General features: G+C 40.0%; 1 protein-coding gene across 5 annotated transcripts in view; it reads right to left on the reverse strand.

Annotated features, from left to right (window-relative positions):
• Positions 1–14,665: 14,665 nt before the first annotated feature.
• COL16A1 (collagen type XVI alpha 1 chain) overlaps positions 14,666–18,492 on the reverse strand; it is a 240,454-nt gene continuing 236,627 nt past the window's right edge. For all 5 annotated transcript variants that reach the window (XM_053707234.1, XM_053707232.1, XM_053707233.1 and 2 more), the window contains 2 exons: positions 17,888–17,965; positions 14,666–17,758 (listed from right to left, as the gene is read on the reverse strand). In XM_053707234.1, the coding sequence (XP_053563209.1) occupies positions 17,559–17,758; positions 17,888–17,965 (278 nt within the window). In that variant the 3' untranslated portion in view covers positions 14,666–17,558. The remainder of the gene's footprint in view (positions 17,759–17,887; positions 17,966–18,492) is intronic.

Below are 18,492 nucleotides of genomic sequence, written 5' to 3' on the forward strand. Positions count from 1 at the left end.
GGTTTTCTTCCTAAGATTGTGTCAGTTTGCAACATGAATCAAGAGATTGTTGTCCTTTCTTATGTCCTAATCCTTCTTTGTCGAAGGAACGTTTTCAACATAATTCTGGATGTGGTTTGTGCCTTGAAGTCCTATCTTCAGACCATGAAGGTATTTAGACAAACTTCTTTCTCTGTTTGTTCTCCTTTCCGGGATGCTTAGGGGTCTGAGGGCCTCTTCGACTTCCTTATCTCTTTGGCTGAGGAGTGTCATCCGTTTAGCAGAGAGACAGCGGGACATAAGCCTCCTCTGAGGATTACGGCTCATTATACAAGAGCAGTGGTTTCCTCTTGGGCCTTCAAGAATGAGGCCTCTATGGATCAGATTTGTAAGGTCCTCCTTACATACTTTTTCTAGACTTTACAAGTTTGATGTTTTTGCTTCTGCTGAAGCAGCCTTCAGGAGAAAGGTTTTGTAGGATGTGGTGCCCTCAGATTAGGGTCCGCCTCTCTTTTTTCCCTCCCGTTTTGCATTCAGTGTCCTGTATAGCTTGGGTATTGTTTTCCCAAAAGTAATGAATGCAGCTGTGGCCTCTCCCCATTTAAGAAGAAAAACTTAAATTATGCTTACCAGATAATTTTCTTTTCTCCTGACGGGGAGAGGCCACAGCTCCATGCCGTTTTTATTCTATGGGGCGGCTTTATATTTTATTTGTTCTTCTGGCACCTTTTTCACCTTGATATTTCTCTTACTGTTCCTTGTTCCCTCTGCAGAATGACTGGGGGATGAGGGAAGTGGGGTAGGTATTTAAGCCTTTAGCTGGGGTGTCTTTGCCTCCTCCTGGTGGCCAGGTTCTGTATTTCACAAAAGTAATGAATGCAGCTGTGGCCTCTCCCCTTCAGAAGAAAAGAAAATGATCTGGTAAGCATAATTTAAGTTTTTTGTTTTGCGAAACAGTTAACCAGGGCTCTGAGGTCTGGATAACCTGACGCACATTAACTTCAATTGCACTCAAGCGATTGTGTTTGCTTTCAACTTGTAATACAAGCAAACAATCTAATGAGCACTAACACTCTCGATAAAACCATTTTCACTTGTGCGGAACTGTTAGCATTCCACTTTTAATCTAGCCCACATTTGGTACACACAAAGGGGCCGATTTACCAATGTCTGGCGGACATGATACGATGTAGCGTATCATGTCCGCCAGACATCGCTGAATGCCGCCAGCATACGCTGTCGGCATTTAACATTGCACAATTGTATAGGATCGGGCGGATTTATGTCTGCAGCCTCAGAGCAGGGGGACGAGTTAAGGAGGAGCTGTTGCCGGGAATCAGGGGCCATTCGGCCCTTGATAAATTGGCCCCTTAGAGTTAACAAACACTGTTTGGCCCCTTTAGCACATTAACAACATAATTTAATCTGGTTGTAGCAGTAATGCATGTAGGCAATCCATATGTCAATAGATGATTACCTTGCACAAGAACTAAATTTGACTTAAAGGGACAGTCAACTCAAAAAATGTTATTGTTTAAAAAGATAGATAATCCGATTATTACCCATTCCCAAATTGCACAGAAAACATGGTTATATTAATTTACTTTTTGCCTCTGTGATTACCTTGTATCTAAGCCTCTTCTAACAGCCCCCCAAATGTTTAAACACTTGAAAGTGATGCAGTATAGCAGTAAAAAGCTGACTAGAAATTATCACCTGGACATCTCTATGTAAAAAAGAAAGATATATTACCTCAAAAGTTTCTCAGTAGCCACATCCCATTGTAAAGGACTTCTAAGCAGCAAATCAGTATGTCTGTCCCGGGACAGCGAAAGGAGCGAGCTTTCGTGCACACTCATCTTATTTCCCTATTCAGTGTGAGGAATTTTACAATGAAATCTCATGAGAGTTAAGTGAAATCTCATGAGATCACAGTAAAAGAGTCCATGACCTCAGCACTGTTGATGCTGAATGGTTGCTGTACATTTCCTTTTTTTTTTTTTTTTTACCTGCAGCTGGGCTGCAGCTGAGTATAACTTTTTACACAGAACTTACTCTGCTGAGCTGAGGAGATTGTGAGGTAAAATATCTTCCTTTTTTAAATAGAGATGCTCAGGTGATATTTTCCTGTCAGCTTTTTACAGTTATACTGCATCAGTTTCAAGTGATTTAGCATGAGTATTATGTCCCTTTAAGCCAATTAGTGCTGTGTTGTGCACAACTCAAGGGTGTGAGCACAATATTATCTATATGACTCACATGAACTAGCACTCCCTTGCGGTGAAAAGCTAATAAAAAAGCATGTGGTCATGGGGCTGTCTCTTTAGTTGCTTAGAAACAGGCAGACATTTAGAGGTTTAAAGGTTATAAATTATATTAATATAACAATGTTGGTTGTGCAAATCTGGGAAATGGGTAGTAAAGGCATTATCTATCTTTTTAAACAATAACAATTTTTGTGTTGACTGTCCCTTTAAGCTCTAGGTTTCAAATCATGTTTAGTAGTGGTGCACAGAAAACATATCCCTTCTGCTGCCATGGAACTAAGAGTGCCTCCATATATTTATTAACACTATAAACACTAAATAATTGTTTCACTTGCAACCGTACCATCACAAACCATCCCACAGCATCGCACTCCATCATGCATCATGAGTAAAGTGTTCTTGAACCTAACCCAGACCACCTAGAAGAATCAAAAGTATAACATTTCTTTCCTATCATGAACAGATCCTGTCTTAACACTTCCAGCGGTATGAGATTATTTTACCCCATAGGAATGTTTTCCTGGTGATTTAGAATGCTGTTTTCTCCACCAGCTTCAAAGCAGGTGTGATTCAGCAGGTTCCATCCTTCAACTTGGAGCCAACACAACTATCAGTGTCTTGCTGTAGTAGCCACAAGCACTTTTGAAACTTTTGCATATTGTTGTGATTATGATATTGAGTATTACATCAGTTGCATTATAATACATGTAATGTATATTTTGTCTTGTAGTTGTGTAAATAATATTAGAACATATTAGAGCAACTGAAAGTCTTAAAGGGACATTATACCCAAACATTTTCTTTCATGATTCAGATAGAGAATGCAATTTTAAACAAAATTCAAATTTACTTATATTACCTAATTTGCTTCATTCTTTAGATATCCTTTGTTGAATAAATAGAAATGCACATTGGTGAGTCAATCACACAAGGCATCTATGTGCAGCGACCAATCAGCAGCTACTGAGCCTATCTAGATATGATTTTCAGCAAATAATAAATATCAAGAGAATAATAAATAATCAAGAGAATGAAGCAAGTTAGATATTAGAAGTAAATTAGAAAGTTGTTTAAAATTGCATGCTCTTTCTAAACCATGAAAGAACATTTTTGGGTTTAATGTCCCTTTAAGTAAAATATTTCCATTGCAAGACATTTTAGGTATATTCATCGATCAGATTCAACATTATTTCGTGTACAAGGCACCGATCACTTAAGTTCACATAAGACAGTAGATGATAGAGAGGGCATACTAAGTTTAATATATATTTGCAAACATGACAACTTTTAAGATATAATCCAAAAGTTAATGTTAAATAATTTGTGTAAAGGATTTTTGATTAGTTATTTAATGTGACCTATATGGTATATATGCAATATGTAGTATAGCATATATATCTTGTATTAATGTTTTCGTAAGCAAGAAGAGGGTTATTAATAATAATGATAATAATAAGGTATATTCCTTTAAACGTTATTTGTATAATGTGTATGTAAATTTAGTATCCAAGACTCCTGTCAGCAGTGATCAAGTGTACTTCCACATCTAATTTTTTATTAAGGTTTGCTTCCTTGATACTGTCAAAAGTTGTGGTCGGTGAAGTGTGGACTGTGGATATACTGTAAGTGATTGCTGTTTAGGCATTCTCATGTTTATTTATTTTGTTTGTATTGGTATGACACAAAAAAGTGGAGAAAAAAACAACTAATCTTACACATTCCATGCAAAACTCCAAAAATGGACTGGACAAAATTATTGGCACCTTCTCAAAATTGCATTCCAAGTTTGTGATGCTCCTGTAATTTGTAATTAAACTCACCTGTAATTAACAGGTGCTGTATACAATATAGAAATCACACCGGCAACCAGTTACAATGGTCCATTTTTGGAGTTTTGTGTGAAATGTGTCAGATTAGGCTTTTTTTTCACCACTTTTTTGTGCCATACCAATGTGTCAAACAATTTTCTGGGCGAAGTAGTGCATTATCTGACAGAAATGCAGGGGTGCCAATATTTTTGGCCATGACTGTGTATATATATCACTTTATATTGAGTGAAGAACAAACAATTTCTATTTTTTAGTGCACCATAAAGGGGCATTGTACACTATATTTTTCTTAGCATAAATGTTTTGTAGATAATCCATTTATATAGCCCATCTGTAATTTGTTTATAAAAATTTATATTTTTGCTTATTTTTTAAGAACATTGTGCTGATTTTTAGACTCCTAACCAAGCACCACAGTGTCAGATGTATACCCAAGTCTACAGACTCCTGATTGCTTTTGTTTGTGTAATGTGTCTTTTAATATGAAGGGAAGGGGGGAGGTAGGGAATGTCTGCTCTTTTTGTTTACCCAGCCTCTTTCATTCGGTGTCCCAGACTACATCATCAACAGAGCTAAACTGGGAGCTTCTAAGTAAGTTTTTAAAAGGTTTGATACTAAACTTTTAGATCAGCATCTGTGCATATTCTTCTTTATAGTAGTGTATATTACATGCAGTTATATGAAAATTGGTGTATACTGTCCCTTTAAGGTTAGCCCTCAAGTGAATGCCAGGTCCTGAATTTTGTTGCGCTAGCATGCCCCATAGAAGTCTATTGGGTGAGGGATTTAGCTGGGCTGTGCTATCTGACCTCCAGTGCGATAACATTTCACTTGAGCGGTGTTAGTGCTCAACAGATGTCATATTATTGTGCTCCACTTGTAATCTGGCCTAAATTAATATATTGTGTTGTTTAGAACTAAAATGAAATGGTTATAATAAAGCATCAACATTTTACTTTGAAAAAGCCAAAGGTTTCTTCTCCAACTGAATGTTGAACTTTTGAATGTCCCATAGTATACTCTGTTTTTTTACTCATCAGACTATATACTAGTGTACAGATCATTGTCATACTTCTTAATGAATGTTTTTTTTTTTTAATTGTTGGACCTTTGTCATTCTATTTTCCAAATACATCAGATACTTATGATTTAAATACCTCATAAACCCTATTCATGTCTAGGTTTGCCAGCTTTCCTCCACATAAATACTGGAAGATCTGAAGGTGACTGGGTCCAGGTGGTAGGTTAAGTAACAAAATGGTTATCTTAGTCCACACCCTTGGCATTGCCATATACATCTTTTAGAAATGAGTAGTTATTTTATCATCTTGGATACCACTAACAAAAAATGATTTTACCTTTTTTGACTGCCAGTAACTAACACATGCAGCAGCGATTTCAGCCACTTGACTGACAGTAGCACACACACACACACACACACACAAACGGAGCACTGTTTTTACATTGCCACAGTTGACAGTTAAAAAGTCAGAGCACAATTTTCTGTTTTACTTGTGAATATTTTGCTTTTTTTCTTAAAATTCAATAAAAATCTAATTAAAAGAAAAAACAAAAATATAGAGCAGATATTTTACTCCAGTGGCTCTTAATAACATAACAGTCTTTCATGACTGCTACTAAGACATACTAGTTATTTATTTATTTTGTATTCTCCTTGGCTACCAGTAACAATGACTTTAAAAAAATGGACATTTAAAACAACTCAATCTTTCCCTAGGTTCATTTAAATATTACAATAATGAACATTTCACTTTTTTAAGCTATGTGATGTTCAGAACTAAAATACTTGCACCAATTAATATAGGGGAAGGATTACTTGTACACATCATGAATTGAGCTTTTTAGGAGACTATAGAAATGTGTAGAAGTATCACTGTTGTATGTAAGGCAGGCTAGTGAATTTAAATAAGTGAAAACTAAACTCTCCTCAATGAAGAGAAAATTTAGCAGAGGGCACTGGATTGAAATATTTATTAAAATGAAAATAAAATATATAATATGATATAAAATGGTTTTCCAATGGAATGCAAATATGTTTGAGTTGGCACCGTTGGGTTGATACAAAAAAGTAAAAATAACTAAATTACAATAAAAATAAAATTAAAAGTAAAAATGTAAAAAAATATATAAATGGCAAGTCTCTTATATAAAATCAAGAGAATAGAGAGACGCACTCACTGAGACAGAACAATAGCTAGAAAAACTTCCGTGCTTGTCCACAAGGCCAGTGCCACTCAGGGTGCAGTCTCTTTTTGCACACTATGCCTTTTCACAGAGAAAAAATATCCTGTAGCATATCAGTCTGATCCTGCCCAATGACAGTCCAGCACCGAAATACCAGGCAATTCTTCTCTGAACAAGACAAACAACAAACCCCAGACGTACGTTTCGGCCTCTCTTGGGCCTCGTCAGTGAGGTGCAGTTGCATATCTCTAGGGCATGTGTGCAAGGAGTCCAACGTCTGGTTTCCCCCTTTTACTCTTAGGGAGACCTAAGAGTAATTTACATAAAATCAAGAGAATAGAGAGACGCACTCACTGAGACAGAACAATAGCTAGAAAAACTTCCGTGCTTGTCCACAAGGCCAGTGCCACTCAGGGTGCAGTCTCTTTTTGCACACTATGCCTTTTCACAGAGAAAAAATATCCTGTAGCATATCAGTCTGATCCTGCCCAATGACAGTCCAGCACCGAAATACCAGGCAATTCTTCTCTGAACAAGACAAACAACAAACCCCAGACGTACGTTTCGGCCTCTCTTGGGCCTCGTCAGTGAGGTGCAGTTGCATATCTCTAGGGCATGTGTGCAAGGAGTCCAACGTCTGGTTTCCCCCTTTTACTCTTAGGGAGACCTAAGAGTAATTTACATAAAATCAAGAGAATAGAGAGACGCACTCACTGAGACAGAACAATAGCTAGAAAAACTTCCGTGCTTGTCCACAAGGCCAGTGCCACTCAGGGTGCAGTCTCTTTTTGCACACTATGCCTTTTCACAGAGAAAAAATATCCTGTAGCATATCAGTCTGATCCTGCCCAATGACAGTCCAGCACCGAAATACCAGGCAATTCTTCTCTGAACAAGACAAACAACAAACCCCAGACGTACGTTTCGGCCTCTCTTGGGCCTCGTCAGTGAGGTGCAGTTGCATATCTCTAGGGCATGTGTGCAAGGAGTCCAACGTCTGGTTTCCCCCTTTTACTCTTAGGGAGACCTAAGAGTAATTTACATAAAATCAAGAGAATAGAGAGACGCACTCACTGAGACAGAACAATAGCTAGAAAAACTTCCGTGCTTGTCCACAAGGCCAGTGCCACTCAGGGTGCAGTCTCTTTTTGCACACTATGCCTTTTCACAGAGAAAAAATATCCTGTAGCATATCAGTCTGATCCTGCCCTATGACAGTCCAGCACCGAAATACCAGGCAATTCTTCTCTGAACAAGACAAACAACAAACCCCAGACGTACGTTTCGGCCTCTCTTGGGCCTCGTCAGTGAGGTGCAGTTGCATATCTCTAGGGCATGTGTGCAAGGAGTCCAACGTCTGGTTTCCCCCTTTTACTCTTAGGGAGACCTAAGAGTAATTTACATAAAATCAAGAGAATAGAGAGACGCACTCACTGAGACAGAACAATAGCTAGAAAAACTTCCGTGCTTGTCCACAAGGCCAGTGCCACTCAGGGTGCAGTCTCTTTTTGCACACTATGCCTTTTCACAGAGAAAAAATATCCTGTAGCATATCAGTCTGATCCTGCCCAATGACAGTCCAGCACCGAAATACCAGGCAATTCTTCTCTGAACAAGACAAACAACAAACCCCAGACGTACGTTTCGGCCTCTCTTGGGCCTCGTCAGTGAGGTGCAGTTGCATATCTCTAGGGCATGTGTGCAAGGAGTCCAACGTCTGGTTTCCCCCTTTTACTCTTAGGGAGACCTAAGAGTAATTTACATAAAATCAAGAGAATAGAGAGACGCACTCACTGAGACAGAACAATAGCTAGAAAAACTTCCGTGCTTGTCCACAAGGCCAGTGCCACTCAGGGTGCAGTCTCTTTTTGCACACTATGCCTTTTCACAGAGAAAAAATATCCTGTAGCATATCAGTCTGATCCTGCCCAATGACAGTCCAGCACCGAAATACCAGGCAATTCTTCTCTGAACAAGACAAACAACAAACCCCAGACGTACGTTTCGGCCTCTCTTGGGCCTCGTCAGTGAGGTGCAGTTGCATATCTCTAGGGCATGTGTGCAAGGAGTCCAACGTCTGGTTTCCCCCTTTTACTCTTAGGGAGACCTAAGAGTAATTTACATAAAATCAAGAGAATAGAGAGACGCACTCACTGAGACAGAACAATAGCTAGAAAAACTTCCGTGCTTGTCCACAAGGCCAGTGCCACTCAGGGTGCAGTCTCTTTTTGCACACTATGCCTTTTCACAGAGAAAAAATATCCTGTAGCATATCAGTCTGATCCTGCCCAATGACAGTCCAGCACCGAAATACCAGGCAATTCTTCTCTGAACAAGACAAACAACAAACCCCAGACGTACGTTTCGGCCTCTCTTGGGCCTCGTCAGTGAGGTGCAGTTGCATATCTCTAGGGCATGTGTGCAAGGAGTCCAACGTCTGGTTTCCCCCTTTTACTCTTAGGGAGACCTAAGAGTAATTTACATAAAATCAAGAGAATAGAGAGACGCACTCACTGAGACAGAACAATAGCTAGAAAAACTTCCGTGCTTGTCCACAAGGCCAGTGCCACTCAGGGTGCAGTCTCTTTTTGCACACTATGCCTTTTCACAGAGAAAAAATATCCTGTAGCATATCAGTCTGATCCTGCCCAATGACAGTCCAGCACCGAAATACCAGGCAATTCTTCTCTGAACAAGACAAACAACAAACCCCAGACGTACGTTTCGGCCTCTCTTGGGCCTCGTCAGTGAGGTGCAGTTGCATATCTCTAGGGCATGTGTGCAAGGAGTCCAACGTCTGGTTTCCCCCTTTTACTCTTAGGGAGACCTAAGAGTAATTTACATAAAATCAAGAGAATAGAGAGACGCACTCACTGAGACAGAACAATAGCTAGAAAAACTTCCGTGCTTGTCCACAAGGCCAGTGCCACTCAGGGTGCAGTCTCTTTTTGCACACTATGCCTTTTCACAGAGAAAAAATATCCTGTAGCATATCAGTCTGATCCTGCCCAATGACAGTCCAGCACCGAAATACCAGGCAATTCTTCTCTGAACAAGACAAACAACAAACCCCAGACGTACGTTTCGGCCTCTCTTGGGCCTCGTCAGTGAGGTGCAGTTGCATATCTCTAGGGCATGTGTGCAAGGAGTCCAACGTCTGGTTTCCCCCTTTTTTACTCTTAGGGAGACCTAAGAGTAATTTACATAAAATCAAGAGAATAGAGAGACGCACTCACTGAGACAGAACAATAGCTAGAAAAACTTCCGTGCTTGTCCACAAGGCCAGTGCCACTCAGGGTGCAGTCTCTTTTTGCACACTATGCCTTTTCACAGAGAAAAAATATCCTGTAGCATATCAGTCTGATCCTGCCCAATGACAGTCCAGCACCGAAATACCAGGCAATTCTTCTCTGAACAAGACAAACAACAAACCCCAGACGTACGTTTCGGCCTCTCTTGGGCCTCGTCAGTGAGGTGCAGTTGCATATCTCTAGGGCATGTGTGCAAGGAGTCCAACGTCTGGTTTCCCCCCTTTTACTCTTAGGGAGACCTAAGAGTAATTTACATAAAATCAAGAGAATAGAGAGACGCACTCACTGAGACAGAACAATAGCTAGAAAAACTTCCGTGCTTGTCCACAAGGCCAGTGCCACTCAGGGTGCAGTCTCTTTTTGCACACTATGCCTTTTCACAGAGAAAAAATATCCTGTAGCATATCAGTCTGATCCTGCCCAATGACAGTCCAGCACCGAAATACCAGGCAATTCTTCTCTGAACAAGACAAACAACAAACCCCAGACGTACGTTTCGGCCTCTCTTGGGCCTCGTCAGTGAGGTGCAGTTGCATATCTCTAGGGCATGTGTGCAAGGAGTCCAACTGCACCTCACTGACGAGGCCCACAAAAGGCCGAAACGATCGTCTGGGGTTGTTGTTTTCTCTTGTTCAGAGAAGAATTGCCTGGTATTTCGGCGCTGGACTGTCATTGGGCAGGATCAGACTGATATGCTACAGGATATTTTTTCTCTGTGAAGGGGCATAGTGTGCTAAAAGAGTATGCACCCTGAGTGACACACTATAATAAAATGAACAGGCACGGAAGTTTTTCCAGCTTTTGTTCTGTCTCAGCTGAGTGCATCTCTCTCTCTCTTTTTATTTATGCAAATTGCTCTTGGGTCTCCCTAAGAGTAAAAGGGGAAACCTGACGTGGACTCCTTGCACACATGCCCTTAGAGAGATGCGACTGCACCTCACTGACGAGGCCCACAAAAGGCCGAAACGATCGTCTGGGGTTGTTGTTTTCTCTTGTTCAGAGAAGAATTGCCTGGTATTTCGGCGCTGGACTGTCATTGGGCAGGATCAGACTGATATGCTACAGGATATTTTTTCTCTGTGAAGGGGCATAGTGTGCTAAAAGAGTATGCACCCTGAGTGACACACTATAATAAAATGAACAGGCACGGAAGTTTTTCCAGCTTTTGTTCTGTCTCAGCTGAGTGCATCTCTCTCTCTCTTTTTATTTATGCAAATTGCTCTTGGGTCTCCCTAAGAGTAAAAGGGGAAACCTGACGTGGACTCCTTGCACACATGCCCTTAGAGAGATGCGACTGCACCTCACTGACGAGGCCCACAAAAGGCCGAAACGATCGTCTGGGGTTGTTGTTTTCTCTTGTTCAGAGAAGAATTGCCTGGTATTTCGGCGCTGGACTGTCATTGGGCAGGATCAGACTGATATGCTACAGGATATTTTTTCTCTGTGAAGGGGCATAGTGTGCTAAAAGAGTATGCACCCTGAGTGACACACTATAATAAAATGAACAGGCACGGAAGTTTTTCCAGCTTTTGTTCTGTCTCAGCTGAGTGCATCTCTCTCTCTCTTTTTATTTATGCAAATTGCTCTTGGGTCTCCCTAAGAGTAAAAGGGGAAACCTGACGTGGACTCCTTGCACACATGCCCTTAGAGAGATGCGACTGCACCTCACTGACGAGGCCCACAAAAGGCCGAAACGATCGTCTGGGGTTGTTGTTTTCTCTTGTTCAGAGAAGAATTGCCTGGTATTTCGGCGCTGGACTGTCATTGGGCAGGATCAGACTGATATCCTACAGGATATTTTTTCTCTGTGAAGGGGCATAGTGTGCTAAAAGAGTATGCACCCTGAGTGACACACTATAATAAAATGAACAGGCACGGAAGTTTTTCCAGCTTTTGTTCTGTCTCAGCTGAGTGCATCTCTCTCTCTCTTTTTATTTATGCAAATTGCTCTTGGGTCTCCCTAAGAGTAAAAGGGGAAACCTGACGTGGACTCCTTGCACACATGCCCTTAGAGAGATGCGACTGCACCTCACTGACGAGGCCCAAAAAAGGCCGAAACGATCGTCTGGGGTTGTTGTTTTCTCTTGTTCAGAGAAGAATTGCCTGGTATTTCGGCGCTGGACTGTCATTGGGCAGGATCAGACTGATATGCTACAGGATATTTTTTCTCTGTGAAGGGGCATAGTGTGCTAAAAGAGTATGCACCCTGAGTGACACACTATAATAAAATGAACAGGCACGGAAGTTTTTCCAGCTTTTGTTCTGTCTCAGCTGAGTGCATCTCTCTCTCTCTTTTTATTTATGCAAATTGCTCTTGGGTCTCCCTAAGAGTAAAAGGGGAAACCTGACGTGGACTCCTTGCACACATGCCCTTAGAGAGATGCGACTGCACCTCACTGACGAGGCCCACAAAAGGCCGAAACGATCGTCTGGGGTTGTTGTTTTCTCTTGTTCAGAGAAGAATTGCCTGGTATTTCGGCGCTGGACTGTCATTGGGCAGGATCAGACTGATATGCTACAGGATATTTTTTCTCTGTGAAGGGGCATAGTGTGCTAAAAGAGTATGCACCCTGAGTGACACACTATAATAAAATGAACAGGCACGGAAGTTTTTCCAGCTTTTGTTCTGTCTCAGCTGAGTGCATCTCTCTCTCTCTTTTTATTTATGCAAATTGCTCTTGGGTCTCCCTAAGAGTAAAAGGGGAAACCTGACGTGGACTCCTTGCACACATGCCCTTAGAGAGATGCGACTGCACCTCACTGACGAGGCCCACAAAAGGCCGAAACGATCGTCTGGGGTTGTTGTTTTCTCTTGTTCAGAGAAGAATTGCCTGGTATTTCGGCGCTGGACTGTCATTGGGCAGGATCAGACTGATATGCTACAGGATATTTTTTCTCTGTGAAGGGGCATAGTGTGCTAAAAGAGTATGCACCCTGAGTGACACACTATAATAAAATGAACAGGCACGGAAGTTTTTCCAGCTTTTGTTCTGTCTCAGCTGAGTGCATCTCTCTCTCTCTTTTTATTTATGCAAATTGCTCTTGGGTCTCCCTAAGAGTAAAAGGGGAAACCTGACGTGGACTCCTTGCACACATGCCCTTAGAGAGATGCGACTGCACCTCACTGACGAGGCCCACAAAAGGCCGAAACGATCGTCTGGGGTTGTTGTTTTCTCTTGTTCAGAGAAGAATTGCCTGGTATTTCGGCGCTGGACTGTCATTGGGCAGGATCAGACTGATATGCTACAGGATATTTTTTCTCTGTGAAGGGGCATAGTGTGCTAAAAGAGTATGCACCCTGAGTGACACACTATAATAAAATGAACAGGCACGGAAGTTTTTCCAGCTTTTGTTCTGTCTCAGCTGAGTGCATCTCTCTCTCTCTTTTTATTTATGCAAATTGCTCTTGGGTCTCCCTAAGAGTAAAAGGGGAAACCTGACGTGGACTCCTTGCACACATGCCCTTAGAGAGATGCGACTGCACCTCACTGACGAGGCCCACAAAAGGCCGAAACGATCGTCTGGGGTTGTTGTTTTCTCTTGTTCAGAGAAGAATTGCCTGGTATTTCGGCGCTGGACTGTCATTGGGCAGGATCAGACTGATATGCTACAGGATATTTTTTCTCTGTGAAGGGGCATAGTGTGCTAAAAGAGTATGCACCCTGAGTGACACACTATAATAAAATGAACAGGCACGGAAGTTTTTCCAGCTTTTGTTCTGTCTCAGCTGAGTGCATCTCTCTCTCTCTTTTTATTTATGCAAATTGCTCTTGGGTCTCCCTAAGAGTAAAAGGGGAAACCTGACGTGGACTCCTTGCACACATGCCCTTAGAGAGATGCGACTGCACCTCACTGACGAGGCCCACAAAAGGCCGAAACGATCGTCTGGGGTTGTTGTTTTCTCTTGTTCAGAGAAGAATTGCCTGGTATTTCGGCGCTGGACTGTCATTGGGCAGGATCAGACTGATATGCTACAGGATATTTTTTCTCTGTGAAGGGGCATAGTGTGCTAAAAGAGTATGCACCCTGAGTGACACACTATAATAAAATGAACAGGCACGGAAGTTTTTCCAGCTTTTGTTCTGTCTCAGCTGAGTGCATCTCTCTCTCTCTTTTTATTTATGCAAATTGCTCTTGGGTCTCCCTAAGAGTAAAAGGGGAAACCTGACGTGGACTCCTTGCACACATGCCCTTAGAGAGATGCGACTGCACCTCACTGACGAGGCCCACAAAAGGCCGAAACGATCGTCTGGGGTTGTTGTTTTCTCTTGTTCAGAGAAGAATTGCCTGGTATTTCGGCGCTGGACTGTCATTGGGCAGGATCAGACTGATATGCTACAGGATATTTTTTCTCTGTGAAGGGGCATAGTGTGCTAAAAGAGTATGCACCCTGAGTGACACACTATAATAAAATGAACAGGCACGGAAGTTTTTCCAGCTTTTGTTCTGTCTCAGCTGAGTGCATCTCTCTCTCTCTTTTTAAGTCTCTTATATATAAAGTCTTTGAGAAAATTGTCAAAGATGTGTGTGAGGTGCACAAGTTGACTCTTCTTCCAGCGGATTGGGCTTGTTGGTATATATTCTATAAATAAAACAAAGAAGAGTGATTCATGGTGCAGATAAATGGTATCAGGTGGTGTAAATTCTTAGGCTAAATTGAGCAGGTATTCACAAAGGAGAAGCCCTGTATGAAAGTACAAGTATGGGCTTCTCATTCTCCAGCTGACTGTCTCACACGACTTTCCTTTGGAAGTAGGTTTATTTTGGTAAGCACTCCTTTGTGAGCACCTTTTCAATTTAGCCTAAGAATTGTTACCACCTGATACAATTTATTTGCACCATGAGGCTCTCTTTGTTTTATTTATATATTTAGTGAATTTAAATACAATATTTTCTCATAAAGGTCTTAGGAAAGCCAAAAATGTAAACATTGAGAGCAATCATTTGGAATTGGAAATTCATAAAGATTTAAGCGTAACCCCATAAGCCTTTGTTCAACTTTAAGTTAATTAAGTGCTAAGCTCAAGCTGAAATGTATTAGTCGTAAAAACGGAACACATTGCAGGCAGGCAGATTCCAGAATATCATTTATATCTCAGGGGTTTGTGCTTGTTTTGGTAGAGAAACAAAATCAAACATAACAAACATTTTCTTTGACAACAACACATCTCTAAGGCTTACGTATAAATCTTATACACAAATATTTCCTGGAGTAAATAGGGGTTGGGTTTATCCTGAAATCATATGACCTTCCTAAAAGGAGTTGAATGGATTAGGAACTGGGCTGTGATATAAAAATTAAGGTACACAAAGGTTGTATATTGATAAACTACCCTTCTAGTTCCAGAGACAAACTATATTTTACTGCTTGACTAGATGACTGGCTGAGAAGAATATAGAAATGTCCAGAACTAATCTGCTCCTAAGGTTGTGCAATAGAGTTTAAAGGTGCAAAATGAGAGTGGTAAGAAGGTGCAACCTGTTACAACATTGTATATTTTAAATATGCCTATAAAATATGCATACATATTAATGTGCATGTTTTCAGCACTATTATTATAAAAAATAGATGAGATTAAATCTCTTCACTTAAATACTGAATTTTTCACAATAATTTATAGGCTAAAACTATTTTGTTGCTTTCACGAACACAGTTTTATATTTTAGGTCATAAAATCTATTTACAGAGTTAAAATTCAGGTGCTGATATGAATATAACACATGCTTAATTATCAAGGACCCATTGACTATTTTAAAGGCCAGAAAAGTCGACAACACCATAAATTAAATTCTATTATATTATATTTTTCTACAGACAAGCGCACATGTGGGTTTAATGGTATATTGCATCTTTAACTATTCACTACCCCAATACTGAATCCCATATAATAACATATTAAATGAACAACGTAGCCAGAAAACAATTAGAAGTACAAACACAGAAGTGCAATATTTGAAAAAAGAATAACTTGAATAACATTGTGTCATATACATGTGTCTTAAAATGTTGCAGCTAAAGATGTTAAAATGTATAGTGAACTTGCCTGTGTTTTTATTTCCTATTATGAGCTGTTATACTTTTGTATTGTTCCTTTCTCACACAGCTCACTATTTTCCTACACTCCCTAACCAGTTGTAGAACATGTACAAAGCCACCTACTCGACAGCCTGACATCACTGGCTGTAATAGTACTAGCTGTGCACAGTATATTGCATATACCATAGAAAGCGGCAGTTTGCTGTCTAGTGTTAGCTGAAATAAAGTGTAAGGACACAAAAAGGAAGTAAAAGCTTTTAGGCAGCTAAGGAAACTTTCGGGAAATCTTAGTTTAGGCAGCTAAAGCAACATGGCAGAGACAAGTGTGAGGAGTGTACATTTTAGATGCAGGAATAATAATCAACCCTAGAGCAGGGCTATTAGGGCAGGAAACAGTTCTGCTTCAGCGTTTGTGTTCCTGCACTACAATCATATTATTGTAAGACAGAAAGCTGTTTACTATTATGCTGTGTGAAGTATACTGTGCACATCTAGTACTATACCAATTAGTGGTACCTGGTAGCTGAGTAGCTGCGTCTACAGCTGGTTAGGGAGCCTTCTGAAGATAGTGAGCTTTGTGAGTAAGGAACAATGCTGTGGTATTATACAGTTTATAACAGATAATTAAAGCAGGCAAGTTCACTTACAATATTAACAACCTCACCTGCAAAATTTTGAATACATACATATGGCAAAAATCCTATTTAAGTAATGTTTTTCCTTAAATGTTGCTCTTTGTTTTCTGACTACAGTGTACCTTTAATGCTCTCTCATAATTTTTGCTGAATTAACATTAAAGGAAAGGGGACATTGGAAACATGTTCCATAGGCACATATCAGGATCTTGCCATATTGACCAGGTTTAACTATATAGGACAAGATACATATTGCCTATAAAAAGAGAACATTCTGTGATTGTATATATTATATAAAATATAAAAACATCTGCTTGTGTGAAATAAAACAGATTTTGAATTATGTTATGCAAATTAGCTTCAATTCTTTTTCCAAACTAACACCTTTTTGGTGCATAGTCTAAATAATATACCATAGAAAAACCTGGAAATCGGAGATCATTCAGCTACATGTGTAATGGATAACATCTGATAAAAAAACCCCAAAAGGCTCAATGTATGAAGCTGGTTGTTGAAAGCTAAGAACAAAGTATGTTTTGCAACAAACAAACAATACAATCACATTAGTTTTATTTTCTTGGAAAAGTAATTTAAAAAAAATTGCTTCAGTTTTCTGTATGTTGGGAAGCACGAATAGTTAGAAGTCATAGGACTGGGAAGTGCCGAATTTTTCAACTGTGGGACGCCATTCTGTAGGAAGTGTTCACGTAAGAATCAGGAGGCCTGGCAAAAATAAGTAGCTCTGGCGTTTGTGAGGAAAAAATAAGATAACCCTTTTTCTACACAGTTCTCTGTTATTCTGATTACTATCCTGATTTTGCATTTAATGGAAATATTGTAGTAAAATTGGAAAAATACGTTTTGCAAAAAAACTGTTTGGTCACTGTCCAGCTCTGGTGTTTGTTTATATGAAAAAAAATCATGATTTCATTTGTAAACCTTGTAAACCTTTTCCTCTTCAGCAAGACAAAAAATTGCCAGAGTTTTTTTTTTTACTCCAACAAAGCATGACAAGGGACATTGACATTGGGAACACAAGTCATTGTAAGAGCTCAGTAAGGAACAGTAGTATCACCCAGGATAGATAAAAAAAAAAAAATCAAAATATAAAATGAAATTCCATAAACAGCCGAAGTTTATGCCAGAAAGACATGCAGAACATTACAAAACAATATTTATATATCCATATAGGTGTAATATTCTGCTGGTCTCTCTGTCATGGAAAAAAAAAAGACCTGGCTCTTGGGAGAAAATCCATTTAGGGAAGTAATCGAGGAGCTGATAGTTTGTGAATTTTATCGACCTGGTCCCTTCATACTTTTGGACTGGTACCCGCTTTCCACTGACATCATGTTGTAGCAGTCTGATGGGTTACACCTTCCATCTTTGCCGGATGGACCCTTTCCACCAGGAGGTCCTGGGATTCCAGGGATTCCTTGTTGTCCCATTGGCCCTGGTAATCCCAATTTGCCGTAACCTTGGGGTCCTGGTGGTCCTAAGTGAATAGAACAGGAAAGAGGAAAACATTAAATTTCAAGGGGAGATCAGGATGAGATGAATAGATTGAGCTGCTTTCCTCTCATGTCCCACAAAATATGAGTAATTTATGAAATGCAATACATACCTGGTGGTCCAGGAGGACCCACATCACCCATAGTTCCAATACCATTCTGACCCCTCTCTCCCTTTGTACCAGGTTCACCTGTAATATATACAGTCATGGTCAACATGTTGTAAATCTTATATATCAGCATAACCACATCTAATTTTGTACTTAATATATGTTATTTATAAAATGCATTAATTGAAGCAGCATATACTTATTTTCCCTAATACAGATAAAAAATATTCTAGATTCTCTAAGAATTTAGACAAATCTTATACAGCTGATTCCTTTAAGCATGATGACATTTTCTAAGTTTTAGTGATTTAGCTCTATAGAATAACATGAATTATAGAATTTTCTCTCACCATAATGTTATCTCAGTACTTAAAGGGATTCTAAATCCAATTTTTTTCTTTCATGATTCAGATAGAGCATGCAATTTTAAGCAACTTCCTAATTTATCCTATTATCACATTTTCTTTGTAATCATGTTATCTTGATTTGAAAAAGCAGTAATGTAAGGTTAGGAGCCGGACCATTTTTAGTTCAGCACCTGGGTAGCGCTTGCTGATTAGTTTGCTACATTTAGCCACCAATCGGAATATGCTACCCAAGTGCTGAAC

This window comes from Bombina bombina, chromosome 3, assembly GCF_027579735.1.
Source record: "Bombina bombina isolate aBomBom1 chromosome 3, aBomBom1.pri, whole genome shotgun sequence".
NCBI classification, from domain to species: Eukaryota; Metazoa; Chordata; class Amphibia; order Anura; family Bombinatoridae; genus Bombina; species Bombina bombina.